The 21,012-nt window shown below is 42.9% G+C and overlaps 2 protein-coding genes across 3 annotated transcripts; both read left to right on the top strand.

The window, feature by feature from the left end:
- Positions 1-117: 117 nt before the first annotated feature.
- On the top strand, positions 118-7,106 carry LOC310758675 (sphingolipid delta(4)-desaturase DES1). Its single transcript, XM_083605515.1, has 3 exons — positions 118-333; positions 3,867-4,609; positions 5,957-7,106. The coding sequence occupies exons 1-3, from the start codon at positions 252-254 to the stop codon at positions 6,101-6,103; spliced, it is 972 nt and encodes a 323-aa protein (XP_083461641.1). The 5' UTR covers positions 118-251; the 3' UTR covers positions 6,104-7,106.
- Positions 7,107-12,998: 5,892 nt separating this feature from the next.
- On the top strand, positions 12,999-19,884 carry LOC310758655 (sphingolipid delta(4)-desaturase DES1-like). 2 transcript variants are annotated; one of them, XM_083605472.1, is made up of 3 exons: positions 12,999-13,184; positions 16,624-17,366; positions 18,809-19,884. In XM_083605472.1, the coding sequence occupies exons 1-3, from the start codon at positions 13,103-13,105 to the stop codon at positions 18,953-18,955; spliced, it is 972 nt and encodes a 323-aa protein (XP_083461598.1). In that variant the 5' UTR covers positions 12,999-13,102; the 3' UTR covers positions 18,956-19,884. The 2 variants fall into 2 exon arrangements, with proteins under 2 accessions (XP_083461598.1, XP_083461599.1); XM_083605473.1 differs by having other exon boundaries at positions 13,014-13,184; positions 16,624-16,691.
- Positions 19,885-21,012: the final 1,128 nt, after the last annotated feature.

Here is a 21,012-nt window from a genome sequence, read left to right as displayed (position 1 = left end):
CCCCCCCTCCTCCTCCAGACGCGGCTGCTAATCTGCTTCCGTGACGTCGCCGCTCATGGCAGCCAATGAGCTTGTGCTAAGGGGGACCTGGTACCGGCGGGAGGGGCGGGAGCTCCTCCTCCTCCTCTTCTAGATGAGAAGCAGCAGCAGCAGCAGCCCCGGCCGAGCAGCGGATTGCTGGCAGAGGCGTCTGGAGGGGTCGGACGTAGCAGGCCGAGGAGAGGCGACGGGGCTGGGTCCGCGGGAGAGCCATGGGGAACACCGTGGCTCGGGAGGATTTCGAGTGGGTTTATACGGACCAGCCGCACGCGGACCGGCGCAAGGAAATCCTAAGTAAGTGCGCACTTTCGCCGCCTGCCGCTCCCCTTTTGGTCTCGTCTTCCTCTCTCTCCCCCGTTTCGCTGCGATGCCTTTTTTGGGCGAAGGCGCTCGAGTCCTCCTTCTGCCCGTTCCTTGGCTCCCGAGGAGGCCGGGCGTGGCAGGCAGACGCCTCCCGGTCTTGCTCCCGGCCTCCGCCCTTGGCGCCCCGCACCGACGCCTCTTGTCTCCGGCGGAGGAAGCCCCGACTTTCGCTTTCTCGGCGGAGTTCCCCACCCGGCCGACGGCGCTCCCTCCTTTGGGTCTTGGGTGATGGGGAGAGGAGTTCCCAGGGTTGGAGGGGAGCGAGCTGCCAACATCTGGAGAGACGCACTGCGTCACATCCAAAGGCCTGGGGCCGGCCACCCGCTACAAGCACGTTGCTGCTTTCCTTTCCCTTGTGCCCCCGCACGCCGCTTTTTCTCTTTTCAATTTCGAAATCTGCCTGCGCATAATATTCGGGGAGGTGGTTCAAAGCGACCTTGGTTAACTGAGGACTTCGCCCAGCTGGTGCTTGGTGGCAGCCAAACAGGCTTTGAAATGGTTTTCGCAGGGTGCAGTGCTTTTGCCAACATGAAGTCTGATAGGATCTTTAGATAAAAAGAGGTACAGTGGTACTTCGGGTTACATACGCTTCAGGTTACAGACTCCGCTAACCCAGAAATAGTACCTCAGGTTAAGAACTTTGCTTCAGGATGGAAACAGAAATCATGTAGCAGTGGCGCAGCGGCAGCAGCAGGAGGCCCCATTAGCAAAAGTGGTGCTTCAGGTTAAGAACAGTTTCAGGTTAAGAACGGACGTCCGGAATGAATTAAGTACTTAACCCGAGGTACCACTGTATATAAATCGGAATAAATGCTGATGATGGTGGTTTTCAAATTTCCTACCGGCGGAGGACACTCCCCGGCTCCCCATCTTTGATTCTTACTTTTGGAGCTCTCATCTGTTTCCTGTTTCCAGGGAAGATTCTAAGGCGGACTTTTGATGTGTAGGACTGGGTAGGCCTACTAGACCTAGATATTGCCATGGCAAATGTGGTAGTAACTTGGAATGTCCAAACATTCTGTGGGTTGTGAGAGAAGATAAAAGAAAGGGAGAAGTTGTTCTTCATACCCTGCTGTTAGTGCTGCCCTCAGTGATGTGCTCAAAGTGTACCCTGGACAAAATGACTAAAATATACCCCCACGCTGAAGGGCGTGGAAAGGACAACATCTGCTTTTACTGTATAATAGAATGTGGGTTTAATTCCTTGATCAGCTACTAGCTTTTCAGTAGGCTGTCTCTCTATGAAGGAATGGATGGCTGTAGTCTAGTTTGCAGGCACAATTTAAAATGGTCTGCCAACAGGTTGCAAAAGGGGTCACTTTACTTTTGCCACTGGCATTCTGTAGCTGGATTTAGCCAAGTGAGTGAAGTTGCTCAACCATCTCAGTTTCTTGGTGGAGGGAAAGTGAGGTAGACCCTGTTGCTGTATTTGGAAGCTCAGGTTTTAGGTTGATCATAGAGGTTTCTTTCACATGCCAAGGTGTTTGATACTCTTGGTTTGCAAATGAGAAGGTGGGAGAGTGGGGTGGCCCTGAGCATTATTAAACAGCATGCTTCTAGCCCTTTTGGTTCCTGAGAAGCATCAGTAGGAGACAACGATCAAATTATACACTAAAAATGCCATTCACAGGTACACATGTCTCTTTCTATTTCCTTTTGTCTCGAAAAAAAATCAGACTCCTGGTGTACAAACCTATTATGCAACTATATATGCAAATATAGACTTCAACTTATTTTAGTAGCAGGGCAATCCAATTTTTCATACCAAGAAGGAGTACTTTGACATGGAACCAGTGGGCCGTTCACTGCCTTGGTGTGCAGGGGTATCCTCACACTGCCTTCCCAAAGCTGGCTAAGGGAGGCACTGGGCTTTGGGAAGGAGGCACAAGGCTCTGGCAGGGTCCTAGAGCCCACCTAGGTAAAGGGTAAAGGGACCCCTGACCATTAGGTCCAGTCGTGGCCGACTCTGGGGTTGCGGCGCTCATCTCGCTTTATTGGCCGAGGGAGCCGGCGTACAGCTTCCGGGTCATGCGGCCAGCATGACTTAGCTGCTTCTGGCGAACCAGAGCAGCGCACAGAAACGCCGTTTACCTTCCCGCTGGAACGGTACCTATTTATCTACTTGCACTTTGACGTGCTTTCGAACTGCTAGGTGGGCAGGAGCAGAAACCGAGCAACGGGCGCTCACCCTGTCACGGATTCAAACCGCCGACCTTCTGATCAGCAAGTCCTAGGCTCTGTGGTTTAACCCACAGCGCCACCCGCGTCCCTATGACAAATGTCCCTATAAGAGCCCACCTACCTCTTTCCAAAAGGTTAAAAAGTGCTAACTAGGCTTTGGGAAGGAGGTGGGACAGGAGGGCTCAAGGACCCTGCAAGAGCCCTTATGTCTCCTTCCCAAAGCCCTGCACCTTGCTTACCTTGTTTTGGGAAAGTGGGGGGTGGGGAGAGAGTAAAATGTTGCTGAGGGCTGCCATAAAAGCCACTTTGGACCATCCAGTTCTGCTATGTGAATTCGTCTTCTACAGAATCAATATTTTTTTCTTGTGCAGAATAGAGAGCCTCTGGGTTGCTTGTATCACTTGAAGACCCTCTGTTAGACACAGAGGGTGGCTTCAACTACATTTTACCCACAGTGGACCTATCAAAATTAATGAACACAACTAAGCTAGGTCCATCAACTTCAATGGGTCTACTATTCAGGAAACTTAGTTTGAGTGCCACCTAGAGTATGGAATTTAAGTTGGTGCTGAGGAGATTGCTCTTGTTAGTGTAAGCCTCTTTTTTGCTTGCATGATGAAACAATCTCCCTACTCCTCCCTCTGTGTGTTGTTCTGTGGGCTCTCCTGAATCCCCCTCCCCAAACAGTTTGGAGGGAGGCGAGAAAAGCCTTCCTATGCTAGTGGGAGTTGTTGACCTGACTCCTGCCACAACAACTGATGACTTCAACATACTCATAAAGTCCACTCCCAATAACTTCATGTAGATACTAAATAGTATTGGGGACAAAATACTGTCCTGTGACACAACTGCTTGTGGTGGACACACATATAATCCCCTAATGCCATTCTCTGAATCCTGCTCTGTAATGAGTGGAGCCAATGTGAAATTGTGCCCCAGCTCATGAAGAAGATCCAAGAGTAAAACATGGTCGATTGTATCAAAAGCCTCTGAGAGATCAACAGGGTTGCACTCCCCCTGTCCATCTCCTCTGTCAGGGCAACTAAGGCTGATTCCATCCCCTAACTTAGCCTGAACCATTATGGCAGTGATGCTGTTGTTGTGCCTGTACTTCATTCATGTGGTTTTTACAGTAGACTGCAGAGTTGTACTAAAGCATCCTGTATGTATTCAAACTTTAACATGTATAGAATCCAATTATAAGACTCAATTGTGGTATGATCTTCAAAGAGTATTTGTCTATTGACAGCAGTTATTGAAACTTTCTCTTTTCCTCCCAACAGGTAAACATCCAGAAATAAAAACTTTGATGAAACCAGACTACAACTTGATCTGGATAGCTACACTGATGGTCCTTGCACAGCTAGTTGCCCTTTACCTAGTTAAAGATTTGGATTGGAAATGGGTTATATTTTGGTCATATGTGTTTGGCAGTTGTCTTGATCATTCCATGACTCTGGCTATTCATGAGATAGCCCACAACAGTGCCTTTGGCAATGGTAAACCTCTGTGGAATCGATGGCTTGGAATGTTTGCCAATCTCGCACTTGGCATCCCATACTCTGTATCCTTCAAGAGATATCACATGGATCACCATCGTTATCTTGGCGGTGAAGGAGTTGATGTGGACATTCCTCTTCCCATTGAAGGATGGTTTTTCTGTACCCGTATTCGAAAATTCTTTTGGATTATTCTTCAGCCCCTATTCTATGCTATTCGGCCTCTTTTTATTAATCCCAAACCAATCTCTCGACTTGAAATAATGAATCTGTCAATTCAATTTCTCTTTGATGTTATGGTATACTATGTCTTTGGAGTAAAATCACTTGTCTACCTGATAGCAGCAGCTCTGCTTGGGCTAGGCTTGCACCCTATTTCAGGACACTTCATAGCTGAACATTACATGTTTTTAAAGGGATATGAAACATATTCCTACTATGGTCCGCTTAATAAACTTACATTCAACGTTGGCTACCATAATGAACACCACGACTTCCCTAATGTTCCTGGGAAAAACCTTCCACTGGTGAGTACATTATAGTGTCCATTTACAAGTATTTTAAATGAATGGATTGCTGGTATTCCACCACAGTGTGGTGATTTGCTGATGTAGGTTGGCAAATATATTATGGCTGTAAATGTTGATTAAAGTGGTTTATCTTGATCCAAAGCATATTTTCAGACCAGTATTTAGAATCATAGCAATAGGCTAAACACAATACCTTGTGTCAACTAGAATATCATACTACTTCATACCAGTGAGATATATTCAGCTACTAAGACATTTACGGAGGTTGTTTAGCTGCAGAGATGTGGTCGTTGCTCCTAATGCTTAAAGCTCAGATACAGCTGGATAGACTGTTAATGTTGACTCCTTTGCACAGCCCCAAAGCTGACCTTGAAACATAACCTGTTACTTCTACAAAACGGCCTTAGTGTTTGTTTAACCTGCTCCTCTTCAAAGGAAATATACTTCTTGTACCTGCTACCTGACTAGGAAGTTATGCAGTGAATGAATGTTGGATATTGCATGTATGACCAGCGCACTAAAGCTGCATTCTGTCTGTGCAGGTTTTTAAAAAGTTTTTTTTTTAAACCCCTCCTATTTTGGGTATATTAGTCATTTTCAGTAAAGAGTTGTTTGTCTTTGTTGTGCTTTAGGGATAAAAAGTACTGTCAAGTGATTGGCTCAAGAGTGGAAAACTGCTGGCCCCCTGCATTTGTGAGGTTGCAATTTCCATTCTGCCTCTGCAGGCATGACCAGCAACTAGGGATGATGGGAACTGTAGTAACATCTGGAAGGCCACTGGAAGTTGAAGTAACATCTGGAAGGTTCCCAATCCCTGCTTTAGATCTTTTAAAGTTGAAGAGGAATGTTTATTTTAAATTCACAATATTGTTTTTATCTAATTTATGTTAATATATCATTTATGTTCCTAAGTGGTGTACATAAAAACAAGCCATAGAAAATGGGACAATGAAAGAATACAAGGTATCATAAAACCTAATACTACAGTAAACGTGTGAAGGAACAAGGACGTCTTAGTTGTGGGCTGGCAGTTCAGCAGGAAAGACTACCTGTCTAATCTCAGTTGGCATGGAGTTCCACAGCTTTGCACCTGTCATGCTGAATTCACGGCTTCCAGTAGTTACTAGTTGTACATCTGAGCTACAAGGGACCTCCAACAGGGACTTCTCCAAAGATTGCAGAGGTCAAGCAAGGATATAAGGGATCAGGCAGTGTAGTTCTGTGGGTAGACTCATGTGCTTTGTATGTTAAAATGAGGTGGGGTTACTGCTTCTAAAACTGGCTATTTAATGTCCAGCTGACAAAACTTTTTTCTAAATAACATTGGGTTTTTTTTAATTGCAGCTGAAGAAAATGGCCCCTGAATACTATGATCATCTGCCACAGTATAACTCCTGGGCAAAAGTGCTTTATGATTTTGTGATGGATGACACTATCAGCCCTTATTCACGCATGAAAAGGCATTTAAAAGGTGAAGTGAAATTGGAATGAAAAAAAAAATTCTCTGCCGCCTCCAAGGACATAGACTCATGGAAGCTGGTACAAAGGTTTCGTTTGATCAGGATGCATTTGCTTTGTATCTTAACCTAGTCTGGACTATGAATATATATGGATTACAATCTAGAACAAGATCTCTGAATTAAATATTGCTGGAAATAGAACATTCCAAGCTATTTGCTTTATTTTATATAATTAAAGTTTAAAATATAACTTGCTGTATGCACAATGCTAGTATTAATGTTACATAATGTGTTTCAGTTGCTACTCACTCGAACACTGGATTGTTCTTCAGGCCATTAATGTACCAGTGGTGTATCTTGGTTATTTTGTACTTGCTGCCACAACTTTGGCTCTTCAATGTTTTGCTGACAAAACATTAATTTCCAAATTAAATTGCAGAATTGTTTTAGTTAGTGTAGATGCTGGAAAAAATGGCTGGCTGCAATTCCTTCTAAATTGAGGTATGTCTTGGCCAATCCAAGTGCTAACCTAACTGATGGATTTACAATTGCTGCTATAAAGTATATATCCATTAAATCATGCTAGTGTTCGTGTAACTTCAAAATAGACAGGGATATGAATACCAACTTTTGACTGCCTATGCCCTGCATTTCATTAAGCTAAATTATCATTTCCTGCAGCAGGCTCTTTCCCTGAGTATAGCTCTGCATTCCCTCTTTTCTGCATCTGTACAAAAGAGCTATGCCCTGCCTTCAAACTGATGCTTCTTTGCAAACTGACTAGATCTCCTGAAGTTTAGAAACAGTATAGTAGAGCCTACGTGTGTTGTGGTAACCATCTTGTGCTATCTTAGCTGGGGCAAGAGCTGGAGTGTCGGTTGTTGACAGCAGGTACCAAGTTTATAAAAGGTATAAAACATTGACTGTGAGAATGCAAGTACCTCCTACAAAGGAGTATATGAAAGCTGATTTTTTTTTAAAAAAACAAACTCTTGGGCACTTGAATAAAGATGATATTAGTGAAGTTTAACAAATGTGTGGAAGGTTCTTGAGGAAAGCAAATTCTATCTGCTTCCTAATCTCTGGGAAGCAGAGGATTTTCTCATGATTATGCAATGTTTTTAAAGCTATGTCAATGATATAGGCAGCACATTTATGCAACTTAATTAATGCCTTACACCTACAGATCCTTGCATGCAGCAATACACTTGGTGCACTGCAGTGAGGATCTTTTCATTGTCAAGGTCATTCATTCCTGGTGGATTAAAGTACAGATTTTGCGGGGGCGTGGCTTGAGTCTTGCTTCAGCTCTTTCATCCAAGATTACCTAGTCTCCCTTTGTTTTAGTCATACTTGTAAAACCTGCAAGGTAAGGAATGTGCAATTTTTTAAACCAAACATGCAAGCTTCTTCAAAATTATCCCCACAAACAGCTATTTTCCCTTTAGTTGTCACTATTTCTCTTTAGTTTGGCACATTTCCCAGAAAAAGGAAGCAAGCCAGTAAACCTGTGGCTCATTTGCGCTTCAGACTGCAAACGAGCTCCTCGCTGCTCCCCCAGTCCCCAGATTCCTACACATAGAAAACTAGAATGGCAGAGAGAGAGCCAGGCCAGAATGTTACTCTTGCTTTTGTTGGAATAATATGAATCCTCATCTGGAGTCTAAAGAGGTGCAGTCTAAACTAGGTTACTACCTCTTCTGCTGTTAATGTGAGAACTACACTGCTTCCCAGGAGTCAGTTGTGGAGCAGTTGTTTCAGTCATAATGTACAATGGAAATCTAAAGCAGTTAACAGATGTCAACCCACTGATCTAATGGGACTCTTGTTTTCCCAACTATCAACTTCATCAAGCGCCTACTCTTGTAGCCTACCAGAGAAACATAATGCTGTACCTTCCAGATTGTACTACAAGCTGCAGTTGCAACTGGCCGTTCCTCATCTGCAGCAGCAGTTGAAAGTCATCTGGATTAAAGAGGAAGTTGGAGCTCGTGATGTATTTCAAGCAGAAACTGAATTTCAACTATGCCTCGATACAATCTGCACATGTGACTTGTTTTAGAGAAACGCATGCTGGCTCTTAGTAACCACAACATCCTTTTCTAAGTGCCTAAGTGCTATCTGTTCTAGGACCTTTCCAGGTATCAAAAGTCAACCTGACCAGTCAGTTGCAGTTGTTATATAAATTTAATTAGTTAATAATAACAACAACAATAATATTACCCATCCACTATATAAAGTTGTTGGACTTGAAACAATTTGCTTGGGTCCTCCCCATGAGTCTCATCCCACCAAGTTTCAGCAATGCCTGTTACATCATATTTGCCACCCTGCATTAAGAATACAGGTTAATCTTGTTCAGATTAATCCCATGCTCTATGAGTTAGTATAATAATAATAATTAATATTAGGCACTTATTATTATTATTATTATTATTATTATTATTATTATTATTATAATTTTTATTTATACCCCGCTCTCCCCAGCCAAGGCCGGGCTCAGGGCGGCTAACAAGCAATAATAAAAACAAGTTGAATGAATACAACTTAAAAACAACATTAAAATATTGAAACATTAAAATGCAGCCTCATCACAGGAGGAGAAAGGAAAAAGAAAAAAGAAAGAGGGGAAGGGAATCAGACTGGCTCCAAGCCAAAGGCCAGGCGGAACAACTCTGTCTTACAGGCCCTGCAGAAAGAAATCAGATCCTGCAGGGCCTTGGTCTCATGAGGCAGAGCATTCCACCAGGCTGGAGCCAGTGTTGAAAAGGCCCTGGCTCTGGTTGAAGCTAATCTAACTTCCTTAGGGCTCGGGACCACTAGGGTGTTGCTATTTATGGACCTTGAGGCTCTCCGTGGGGCATACCGGGAGAGGCAGTCCTAGGCCATGAAGGGCTTTAAAGGTCAAAACCAGCACCTTAAATCTGACCCTGTACTCTACCGGGAGTCACTGCAGTTTGAAAAGCACTGGGTGAATATGCTCCCACGGCAGAAACCCCGTGAGGAGCCTCGCTGCAGCATTCTGCACCCGCTGGAGTTTCTGGGACAGCTTCAAGGGCAGCCCTGCGTAGAGCGAATTACAGTAGTCAAGCCTGGAGGTGACCGTCGCATGGATCACTGTGGCCAGATCGGAGCGGGAAAGGTAAGGGACGAACTGCTTGATGCGGCGAAGGTGGAAAAATGTTGCCTTAGCTGTTGCTGTAACCTGCGCCTCCATGGAAAGGGAGGCGTCAAGGATTACACCCAAACTCTTAATGGAAGGCAATGGCACTAATTGGGCCCCCACAAGAGAAGGGAGTTGGTCCCTCATCCCCATGCCATCCTGACCCAGCCATAGGACCTCGGTCTTCGAAGGATTTACTTTCAATCGGCTCCCACGAAACCATCCAGCCACAGCTTCCAACCATCTGGTCAGTGTGTCCGGGGGTGAGTCGGTGTGGCCATCCATCAGCAGATAGAGCTGAGTGTCATCAGCATATTGGTGACAGCCCAGCCCAAAGCTCCAGATAATCTGGGCAAGGGGGCGCATAAAGATGTTAAAAAGCATTGGGGAGAGGATTGCGCTCTGTGGCACTCCACACACCAAGGAGTGGCGTGACGACATCTCCCTCCCTAGTGCCACCCTCTGTCCCCGACCAGAGATAAAAGAGCACAGCCATTTACGGGCTATGCCCTGTATCCCCACGTCGGCGAGGTGGTGGTCCAAAAGATCATGATAACCATGTCAAAGGCTGCTGACAAATCTAAAAGGATCAGCAGTCTTGACCCGCCTCGATCCATTTGTCTACGGAGATCATCTGTTAGGGCAACCAGGGCTGTCTTGGTCCCGAAACCAGGACGGAACCCAGACTGAAATGGATCTAAAGCCGATGTTTCCTCCAGAAACCTACCAAGCTGTTCAGCAACCGCTCTCTCAATCACCTTACCTAGATATGGAAGATTTGAAACTGGGCAGTAATTGGATAGGTCTAAAGGATCTAGTGAAGTTTTCTTTAAGAGCGGGCACACCACTGCTTCCTTCAGTTCCCCTGGGAATGTCCCCGTGCCAAGGGGTATAGAAAAAATTGAAATCATGAGGCAGTCCCTCCAGCTGCTTCCATACTGTTTTTCCCCCTGCAAATGGAGAGATGTTAAATGGGGAGGCAGGTGTGATTATGCCCATGAACCAGAAGTTTCCCTAATACTTGTTTTTAGTATCCTGGGAGAAGACATGGTTGATGAGCTAGCTATGAGTATACACTGCAGAATTTTGATGCAGGTCACACTTGTGATCTATTACCGCCTCTTTTTTGCTGAATGCATTTTACACAGTTGCCAACAGAGCCAAGATTTACCAGCAAGGTATGAGTAGTACAAGTTATGTTGAGGTAGAAAAGTAAATGCTTAATGCATATGGAAGCCTAGTCATGGGCTTTTTTACTCTCAATCCAAAGCTTTATGCTTACATCTGCAGTTAGTGAAAATGAAAGATGTATGGAACAGCCAATGGACTTATATTTCAATAGAATTTAGAAAGGCCATGAAGAATTGGCAGAACTTGGAAAAAGCAAATAGAGGAACGTGGTGTGGCGGCGAGCAGGGGAGGTCAAGAGAAGAATAGGGATAGTCAAGTTGAATGGTGAGAGAGGTATTAGGACAGTAGAGGAAATACTATGGCTAACCCCGCCCCCAGGCTCTCTGCCTACTGAATCCACCTCTGCTCATACCCTCAATGCAGCCCTTTCTGTGTCCTTCCCTTAAGTACCCATCCTCATGCTGCCCCAGCACCTCTGGCACAGGAAAAAGGATAGCAAGTGCATTCCTGTACAGTGGTACCTCGGGTTACATACGCTTCAGGCTACATACGCTTCAGGTTACAGACTGCACTAACCCAGCAATAGTACCTTGGGTTAAGAACTTTGCTTCAGGATGAGAACAGAAATCGTGCAGCGGCGGCGCAGCAGCATCAGGAGGCCCCATTAGCTAAAGTGGTGCTTCAGGAACAACTTAACAGTTTCAGGTTAAGAACAGACCTCCAGAACAAATTAAGTTCTTAACCAGAGGTACCACTGTACCAATCTGCTTTGTTGCAATATAGGAATATATTCTTCGAAAATCCTCACAAAGTTCACTGACCAGGGGCTCTGATTTTGTGCATGCTTACTTGGAATCCCCATTGCTTTCAGTGGAACTTATGTGCAAGTAAGCATGTACAGAATTGGGCTAGATGAATTGCGCTGATTCAAGGTTTCTGATAACTCAATGCTGCAGTTGCAAGATAAGTCAGTCCCAAGGACACACTTCCTTCAGAGCTCATCTTCAAAGCCACATGACAAGAGAAGGTCCCAAGCCCATACTCATAAAAACCTGTGAATAAAATAAAAATAAAATAAAAAATACCGCTGCCTTTCCCAGCACTTCTAATATTGGATACCTTTAGCATATTCAGGAATCAAAGTTTTGTGTCTCTTGTAGGAAATGTTTACTTTTTTGTGCATGCAACTTGAGTAGTGCTGAAGTAGCAAAAATGAGGCAGCTATGCAAAAAGAAATGTGAGGAGCAGTTCTTAAGTGTGGCGAAGACTTTTGGAAGTATGAAAACTGAGGCAGGGAAGAAGTAAAAGCAAGGGTCACTGTCCTCTGAAACTCAGCCAGGCCTCTCATCATGTGCTCCCACTTTTCTGACTGAACCAGCACCCTCTCTCCATGCTTCTTCAACCCTACGTCACCGTTAAAAAATAATATTACTAATTACAATTCGTACAGTACCATGTTAATGACAATTCATGGTATGGCATAATTGTGAATACTGCTGGGCACAAGATATAGGTCATAATATGTTGGAAGACTGGGAAAGGTTGTGGAAAACCAATTTAAAATTTACAGATTGTTCTTTGCTGAAAGAAAATTACATGAAAATGATGTATAGGCGGTATATAACACCAGTGCAGATAGGAAGGATGTATAAAACTGCTTCAAATATATACTGGAAATGCAAGGAAATAGAAGGGACTTTTTACCCTATGTGGTGGGACTGTAGTAAGATTAATTTTGTAAAAAAACCTGAAGAATTTTTGTTAGGGATTGTAGGAAAAGACCTGCCAAGGAAATTCAAAAATATATTTATGTATGCGACAACGGCAAGAGTCTTAATAGCACAAGGAAGGAAGAATGAGGAAATCCCGACCAAAGAATTGTGGCAAGAGAAACTGATGGACTACGTGGAATTGGCGAAATTGACACACAAACTTCGTGATAAGGACAACTGTGATTTTAAAGAAGAATGGGAAGCTTTTACAAAGTACTTAAAGAAACAACAAAATGAACTGGACTCCTTGGCAGGTTTTGAATAAACATACAGAAATTTTTTATTGGTAACATATTGATAGATTAATTAAGGATTTTTACAACTTTATAATATGCAGAGAATAACATGTGCTGAGAAACCAGAGAGGAGCTGAGGGAAGTCTGGAGTGGGTGGGTTTTTTCCTTTTTGGGGAGGGGGGAGGGGAAAAATGGGGAAATGATGATGTATTTTTGATAAAATGTTATGTTGAAATTTCTAATTAAAAATATATATATAATTGTGAATACTGCTAACGTAATTTTACACCTAATAATTGAAAAGGCACCTAATAGTGTGAGGTAAGTCACGGGAGGGGGTGGGGGATTTGGATTCATATATGCTTTGTGTGATGATGTTTCCTTTTGAATATAAAACTGTAAAATTTAATAAAAACTATAAGACAAGACACCTAATATTATGCAGCTCAAAAATGTCAACTCTTTCGAAATGAAGCCACTCCAACATTTTTGCCGGGGGATGGGGCAGAAAAATGAAAGGCAAGGCGACGAGGGCAAGAAGCGGGCACATCTTAAAACTCCCATTGCCTCCAGGCAGGGCCGCTAATAGGCTTCTGTGACGTCACCGTTCCCTGTAGCCAATGGTTTTTGGGACGTGGGGTCGGTGGGCGGGAAACCATTCTCCCCTACCTGGCGAGCAGCGGCGGGCGCGAGTGTGTGGAAACGGCGCCGCCGGCGAGGAAAGAGCCATGGGCAACGCTGTGGCTCGAGAGGATTTCGAGTGGGTTTATACGGACCAGCCGCACGCGGACCGGCGCAAGGAGATCCTGAGTAAGCGCGCGCCTTCAGGCCCTCCCCGCTCCCCTTTGGGGGTCTCGCCCCACACGATGCCTCGGTTGGCGAAGGCGCTCTCGAGTCCCCTCTCTCCGACCATAAGCTCTGCCAGTGTACCCTGGACAAAATGGCTGAAGTAACATCCCCTCCCCTGCTGAGGGTGGAAGGGGCGACGTTTCCTTTTACTGTGTCATACAGCGGGGCTCTTAGGAAGAGTGCCAACTTGAATAAAATATTTTTTTGGGGGGGGGAGAGGCCCGCCCACATAGTGCCATAGCTGTCAACGTTTTCCTTTTTTTAAGGGGAATTCCCTTATTCCGAATAGGATTCCTCGCAAGAAAAGGGAAAAGTTAACAGCTATGCATAGGGCACACTATTTGAATGGCAGTGTCCATCAACAACTTCTTCTTTTTTTCATATCTATATCGTTTTATATTTTTAAGAAAAATCTCAAAGCGGTTTACAGAATATTAAAACATCAATAAAACAAGCTGTGGAAAGTCAAATATAGAGTATACAGCCACAGCAACATAATTAACAGAAAACTAAAATATTATCTTAAAAATTTCAAAATAAAACATTACAAAGGAGGTCAACTACAGAATACATATTTAACACAAACTAAGTTAACAAAAAACATTTCAAAAAAAACATTGCTAAGTGAAGTCAAATATAAAATGCACATTTAAAACAGCATAATTAACAAGAGAATAAAATATCATAAGCATGACACGGCTATTTGGCAGGCACAAAAAGATGGGGCAAAAGACTCCAAATAGTTAGGGTTTGTTGGGGGGACAGACTCAAATATTTTATTGGGGCAAAGGGACCTCCTCTCGGCCCCTAGGAGTTGGTCAGCAACTAGCTTTCCAGAAGGATCTCTTAAGAGAGGGACGGGTGTAGGCTGGTGTGTTGGGCACACTTCAAAATGGTGTGCCAACAAGCTGCCACAGGTGTAGTATCATAGACTCATAGGATTGGAGAGTTAGAAGGGGTTGCCAAGGATAATTTAGCCCAAGCCCCTGCAATGCAAGGTGTCATTTTATCTTATGAGCGACAGAAATTGGCTGAGTGGTTGAAGTTGCCCAGCCACCACCAGTTTCTTGGTGGAGTGGAAGTGTGGGGAAACCCTGTAGCTGTATTTGGAAGCTCAGCTTTCAAGTTGATCCTAGAGGCATCTTTTTTTCACATGCTAAGATGTTTGATGCTCATAGTGAGCAGGTGAGGTGCTAGAAGAGTGGAGTGGCCCTGAGCTTTTACTTAACAGCACACTTCTAGTCCTTGTGGCTGCTGAGAAGCATCCGTAGGAGACAATGATCAAGTTTTATGCTGACAAATGCCATTCCCAATTACACATGTCTCTTTCCATTTTATCCGTCTCAAAATAAATTCAGAAACCTGATGTACAAACCTAGTAAGCAACTGAGTATACAAACTCAGTTTATTCTATCCAGCATCTTGATTTTATTTTTCTAGCACCGGATAGAGAATCTCTAGGTTGCCTGCATCACAGTATACTTCTTGCTAGACATAGGGTGGTGGTCAACTACTTTTTACTAAGAGTGGACCTATTAACGAACATGACTAAGGTCCATTAATTTCAATGGGTCTATTCTTCATGAAATTTGGATCCCCCCATGGGCGGAATTCAGAGTAGCACTAAGGAGATTGCTCTGTTAGTTCCATCAGGCAAGCAAAATGTGCTATCTCCCCTTTCTTCCTCCTGTGGTTCTTCTGACCCCCAGAGCCAATTTGGGGGAGGCAAATGGGTAGGAGAGGGAGGAGAGCCTTATAGCATTAGTAGGACTTGTTACTGGCTCATACTACTGCAACTGTTTAATTGAATCTGCCCAGAGAAAAGTTAATAATTGAATGACCTCAAACTATATAAATTTGTTCATGTTCTTATTTGTTCCATATTTGTTCATGTTTTTAGTCAAAGGCAACTTGCTGGAAATGAAGCTTAGTGAAATCATGGGAATAGATAGCATTTTAGTGCTACTACTCTTGATCTGAATTATTAAAATCTCAATGGTAAATAATTTTATCACAAAGTCATGTTAGTGGAAATTGCCCACAAACTGTTCCAGTCACCACTGGCAGCGTAAGGCCCAAAATAGTTCACTGCTACAAATGATAAGGCCTCAGTAATACAGTTCTGGATGTTGATCTAGACATACAGTTTGCAGGCTTTGCAGATACAAGTAAGAAGTATTTCTGCTGCTCCAGCCATTCAAGACATAACACAGACTCTGACTCACAGACTCACTGACTGACTAATAAGCTGACATGCCTTAATCATTTATATAGACAGTGCTATGCCATTGCCATAGCCATAGCAACTGGCTTGTCTGACCATGCACCTCTTGGCTTATGAGGTGATTTATACCCATGAAGGAAATTAACCCTTTCTTCCATGTTCAGTTCCTCCAATAAGTCACATCTTGGTTACAGTCTCAAAACTATATTTTAAAAATACCTGTTCTTACATATAGCTCCTTAGTGAAGTAGATGTCAACATGTAACTTAACTGACTGTGTATTTACTGCCTTCTGGACCTTTCTCAAAAAGAGCCTCACACAGAGCATGTTACAGTAATCCAGTTATGAGTGGTGATCAAGCTGTCCTTTTCCAGGAAAGGGCATAATTAGTGTAACTGCTTCTTGTCATGGAGGCTATCTGAGTCTCCACTGACAGATGAATCTAAGAACATCCCAAACTATCTACCTCTTCTTTCAGAGGGTGTGCAACTCTCTCCAGAACTGGTAACTTCTCAAGATCCCATACCTGGAAGGAACTTACCCACAAATTCAATTTCAGTTGGTTTGCCACTCAGCCCACCACCGTCCAGAAATATCAAAACCTCTTCTGATTTGGTTGTAACTGAGAAATAGAACTGCATGTCATCAGCATACTCTTAATGACCACTCCCAATAGCTTAATGTAGATCTTAAAAAGTACTAGGGACAAAAGTTGTCCTGTGACACAACGGCTTGTGGTGGACACGCCTATAATCTCCTAATGCCATTCTCTGAATCCTGCTCTGTAATGAGTGGAACCAATGTGGAATTGTGCCCCAGCTCATGAAGATGATCCAAGAGAACATGGTTGATCATATCAAAAGTCACTGCAAGATCAACAGGGTTGCAGTCCCCCTGTCCATCTCCTCTGTCAGGGCAACTAAGGCTGATTCCATCCCCTAACTTAGCCTGAACCATTATGGCATTGATGCTGTTGTTGTGCCTGTACTTCATTCATGTGGATTTTACATTAAACTGCAGAGTTGTACTAAAGCATCCTATATGTATTCAAACTTTTAACATGTATATAGGCTTGTATAGAAAGTGGAATCCAAATGATTGTGGCATGATCTTCAAAGAGCATGGTCTATTGACAGCAGTTATTTGAAACTTTATCTCTCTTTTTCTCCCAACAGGTAAACACCCAGAAATAAAAACTTTGATGAAACCAGATTGCAACTTGATCTGGATAGTTACACTGATGGTGCTTGCACAGCTGGTTGCTCTTTACCTAGTTAAAGATTTGGAGTGGAAATGGGTTATATTTTGGTCATATGTGTTTGGCAGTTGTCTTGATCATTCCATGACTCTGGCTATTCATGAGATAGCCCACAACAGTGCCTTTGGCAATTGTAAACCTCTGTGGAATCGATGGTTTGGAATGTTTGCCAATCTTGTATTTGGCATCCCATACTCTGTATCCTTCAAGAGATATCACATGGATCACCATCGTTATCTTGGCGGTGAAGGAGTTGATGTGGACATTCCTCTTCCCATTGAAGGATGGTTTTTCTGTACTCGTTTTCGAAAGTTCCTTTGGGTTATTTTTCAGCACTTCCTCTTTGTTATTCGGCCTCTTTTTATTAATCCCAAACCAATCTCTCGACTTGAAATAATGAATTTGTCAATTCAGTTTCTCTTCGATGTTATGGTATACTATGTCTTTGGAGTAAAAGCACTTGTCTACCTGATAACAGGATCTCTGCTTGGGTTAGGCTTGCACCCTATTTCAGGACACTTCATAGCTGAACATTACATGTTTTTAAAGGGACATGAAACATATTCCTACTATGGTCCGCTTAATAAGCTTACGTTCAATGTTGGCTACCATAATGAACACCATGACTTCCCTAATGTTCCTGGAAAAAATCTTCCACTGGTGAGTACATTATAGTGTCCAACTAGCTACTTTGCTGGAGTGAAGCAACTCCCTTATAATTGAATGGATTGATATTATTCCACTTCCGTGCCGTGATTTGCTGATGAAGGTGGGGATATAAATTAAGACTACACTGTATGTCTCCAAATTTTTAATTTGCTCCTATGTGGGGTAAACTACTTGTTTTCCTTGCTAATTGCCACAATTCAGTCCTGGGTTGCCATTGTTTTTTGTAGACTTCTGCAAGAAAGTTGCCTTCAGTTGAATAGAGCTTCATCTTTGTGGAGCTTTAGGGATCTACTATTATTTATACCCTACCCATCTGGCTGGGTTTCCCCAGCCACTCTGGGCGGCTTACAGTATATACAGGGTGAGTCTTTTAAAAGAGGCCCCGTGGAACATGTGCACTCTGTATCCACGGGGCCTCTTTTAAAGGACTTACCCTGTATAAAAACATACTAAAACATCAGACATTAAAAAGGTAGCAATTGTAGCTCCTGCACATACCAATTAGCATTGCTTCATCTCTGTAGAGAATGTTTTCCATTCCACATTGTTCAAGAGGCATTCCTGACCAATGTGCAAGTTAACAGCTTCTAAAACACATTATAAAACATTAACTAGCTATGCCAACGGAGTATGACAATGTTCCAGAGATCCCGTTCTAGATTGTACTCATATATTCATAGTTCAGACCTGAAGAGGCTTTTAGGGTGTGTGGAGGAGTGGGTAGAAAATCTGCATCCCATGAACTTACCTTGGGACCTAAGCCATTGTTTCTAGAAAACAGGGTCAGTGGCTGTCAGTGCCCTGTTCCTCCTCAGAGGCAGCATCCTTTGTGTACCTGTTGTCTGATTAGGAAGTTGCATACTGAGTGAATGCTGGGTATTTACTTGTATGACCGGCACACTTCCCGATACAGGTGATATGTCCCCTAGATGTTGGAGTGCAATTCATATCTGCCTCAGCAAGCATGGCTAATGATTAGGGATGATGGGAGTTGCAGTAACATCCAGAAGGCCACAGGATCCCAATCCCTAATTTACACCTTTTAAAGTTCAAGAGGAATAATCATTTTACAATTCAAAAAATTGTGTTTATTTTACTTTAAAACATTTATATACCGCTTAAGTATTTGCATTTCTAAACAGTGCAATTAAAAACAATCCACAGAAAATGGAACAATAATCTCCGTTGGGGTGTAATTCCCAGGCTTGGGCCCACTACACTAAATGCATGGCTAAGAATAGGGGCTGTGCATCTGAGCCATGGGGAAGCATCGAAGATTTCAGTGATCAGGCCAGGATATAAGGGAGCAGATGGTGTAGTTCTGTGCGTAGGCATGCATACAATTAGTTCCCAATTCTGAGATGAGATTACTCACCACAACACTGGCTATTTAATATTCTGTTGACAAACTTTCTTCCTTTCTTTTATTATAGCTGAAGAAAATGGCCTCTGAATACTATGATCATCTGCCACAGTATAACTCCTGGGCAAAAGTGCTTTATGACTTTGTGATGGATGACACTATCAGCCCCTATTCGCGAGTGAAAAGGCATTTAAAAGGTGAAGTGATACTGGAGTGAAAAAACCCCACTGCTGTAAACACCAAAGACAGCCTAGTAGCTGGTGGAACGTTTTGTTTGATCGAGATGAATTTGCTTTGTATCTTGACCGGTTTGAACTATGAGTATATGAGTACAATCTAGAACAGGATCTCTAGAACTAAACGTTCTCATGTTCTTTTGCCATATAACTATGTTTCATGATGTGTTTTAGTAGCTGAAACATTGGTTTGTTCTTGTAAGCATTTTATCTTACATACAGCATATGTACTTGTTCAGTTTTTTACACTTGCTGCCCAGGACACTAGCTTTTGCTAACAAACCTTCCAAATTAACTTCTTTTAATACCTTAGAATTGTTTTAATTAGTGTAGTAGCTGACCAAAATGGCTGGCTACAACTCCTCCTAGATTGGCCAATCCAAGTGCTAACCTAATTGATGGATTTACAACTGTTGCTGTATAGTATATACCCGGTGAATAAGGCTAGTGTTTGTGTAATTTCAAAACACGTGGATATGATTACCATGGATATGATCTCCTGCAGCAGGCCCATTTCCCAGAAAACATCTGCATTCCTTTTTTATGCATCTATACATAAGAGCTACGCTCTGCCATCAAATTGATGCTTCTTTGGAAACAGACTAGATCTCCTGAAGTTTAGAAACAGAATAGTAGAGCCTACATGTGTCCCGGTAACCATCTTGTGCTCTCTTAGCTGGGGCAAGAGCTGGAGTGTCAGATGTTGACAGCAAGTAGCAAGTTTATAAAAGGTATAGAACATCGACTGTGTGAATGTAAAATACCTCCTACAAAGGAATACAATAAAGTTGTTGTTCAAAAACCATTCTTGGACACTTGAATAAAGATGTTATTAATGAAGTTTATTTAACAAATGTGTGGAATGTTCTTGAGATCAAGGTTGAAATAATAAAGTAGGCATCACAATTCATTTTGGCCCCAAGACTTTAACGCGGCAGTCTTTTTGGTATTGTTTTGTAAATCTGCTCTTGAATAATTGCTAATAAAGGCCTAGTGTCAATAAGGTTTCTCAATGAATGTGGGAAAGGAGGCCTTAAGCCCGCATCCTTCCACTTTAAGATCACACCTTCACACAGAAACTAGATTAGCAAGATGTGCTGTCAAAAATTAAGAGAGAAACCAGTATTTTAGGCTACTGTCCATGCTCGCTTTTGGTTAGCAGAGTATTGAGATGCTCATGAGATTATTTTAAAATAAGGCAATTTAAAATGGCAAGAGAAGACTCATTCATATTTTAAATTTCATCCTTTGTTAGCTGATCTCAATCAAGGAAGCAGGTTAACCACATTCTTGTGTTGCACAAGCTGAAAATTATCTGTCAAACAGGACCATATGGCATACTGTTTCTATGGAACTGGAATGGAATAATTGCCTTTTAAAATTGTATTATGATTTCGTATTGTATCAATGTGGCTCATATTGGATTATTATTAATGATTATTATTAATTTTAAAAATGTTAAAAAAAATAAAATCCAGGAGCTCCACTTCACACCACTGGTGGTGGTGTGAAGTAAGATTTCATCGCTACATGAAGACCACCAATGGGCTTTTATATGTTCAGTCACATTGACCTTATCAATTCATTGATACCCACCTCCTCCAAGTACTAAGCAACTGACAATGGCTCTGACAATGTGCCAAATGCTTAGGAGCTGTTGTGGGGCCAGCTTGGCTCCCTGCCTCATTCCAGACAGTAACTAGAGCTCCAGCAGGATTGCCAGCCAGTCCTGTAGGAAATTCCCGAAACACCACCTGGAATTCAGATTTCGTCCGCTTTTGAGGAGAGTACTGAATCAGGTCCTTTACTCTTGCAGGTTAAATTTATAATCTGTCTGTGACAAGTGTCACATATGGCTTCCACAACCAAATCACTATTTCAAAACAGAAGATGTGGCCTAAAGCCCAATGTGTACCCCAATACATGTGCTGGCCAAGATAAAATCAGAGAGACGTCCTTGGTTGGCTTGGAGGCCATAAACTGCTGAGCCACAGCAGACAAGACCACCATGGCATGCATGTTTTGTCACCGAGAACAA

This window comes from Podarcis filfolensis (assembly GCF_964270895.1).
Source record: "Podarcis filfolensis genome assembly, chromosome: 3".
In the NCBI taxonomy this organism is placed as follows: domain Eukaryota; kingdom Metazoa; phylum Chordata; class Lepidosauria; order Squamata; family Lacertidae; genus Podarcis; species Podarcis filfolensis.
The sequence above is the reverse complement of the archived record's forward strand: the minus strand, read 5'-3'. Positions and strand labels throughout refer to the sequence as shown.

Bases quoted from the DNA above. Each gene is read 5' to 3' on its own strand.
- LOC310758675 (XM_083605515.1), top strand. From the start codon at position 252: ATGGGGAACACCGTGGCTCGGGAGGATTTCGAGTGGGTTTATACGGAC. The intron at 334-3,866 runs GTAAGTGCGCAC...TCCTCCCAACAG, and splicing joins CCGGCGCAAGGAAATCCTAA to GTAAACATCCAGAAATAAAA. The intron at 4,610-5,956 runs GTGAGTACATTA...TTTTAATTGCAG, and splicing joins CTGGGAAAAACCTTCCACTG to CTGAAGAAAATGGCCCCTGA.
- LOC310758655 (XM_083605472.1), top strand. From the start codon at position 13,103: ATGGGCAACGCTGTGGCTCGAGAGGATTTCGAGTGGGTTTATACGGAC. The intron at 13,185-16,623 runs GTAAGCGCGCGC...TTCTCCCAACAG, and splicing joins CCGGCGCAAGGAGATCCTGA to GTAAACACCCAGAAATAAAA. The intron at 17,367-18,808 runs GTGAGTACATTA...CTTTTATTATAG, and splicing joins CTGGAAAAAATCTTCCACTG to CTGAAGAAAATGGCCTCTGA.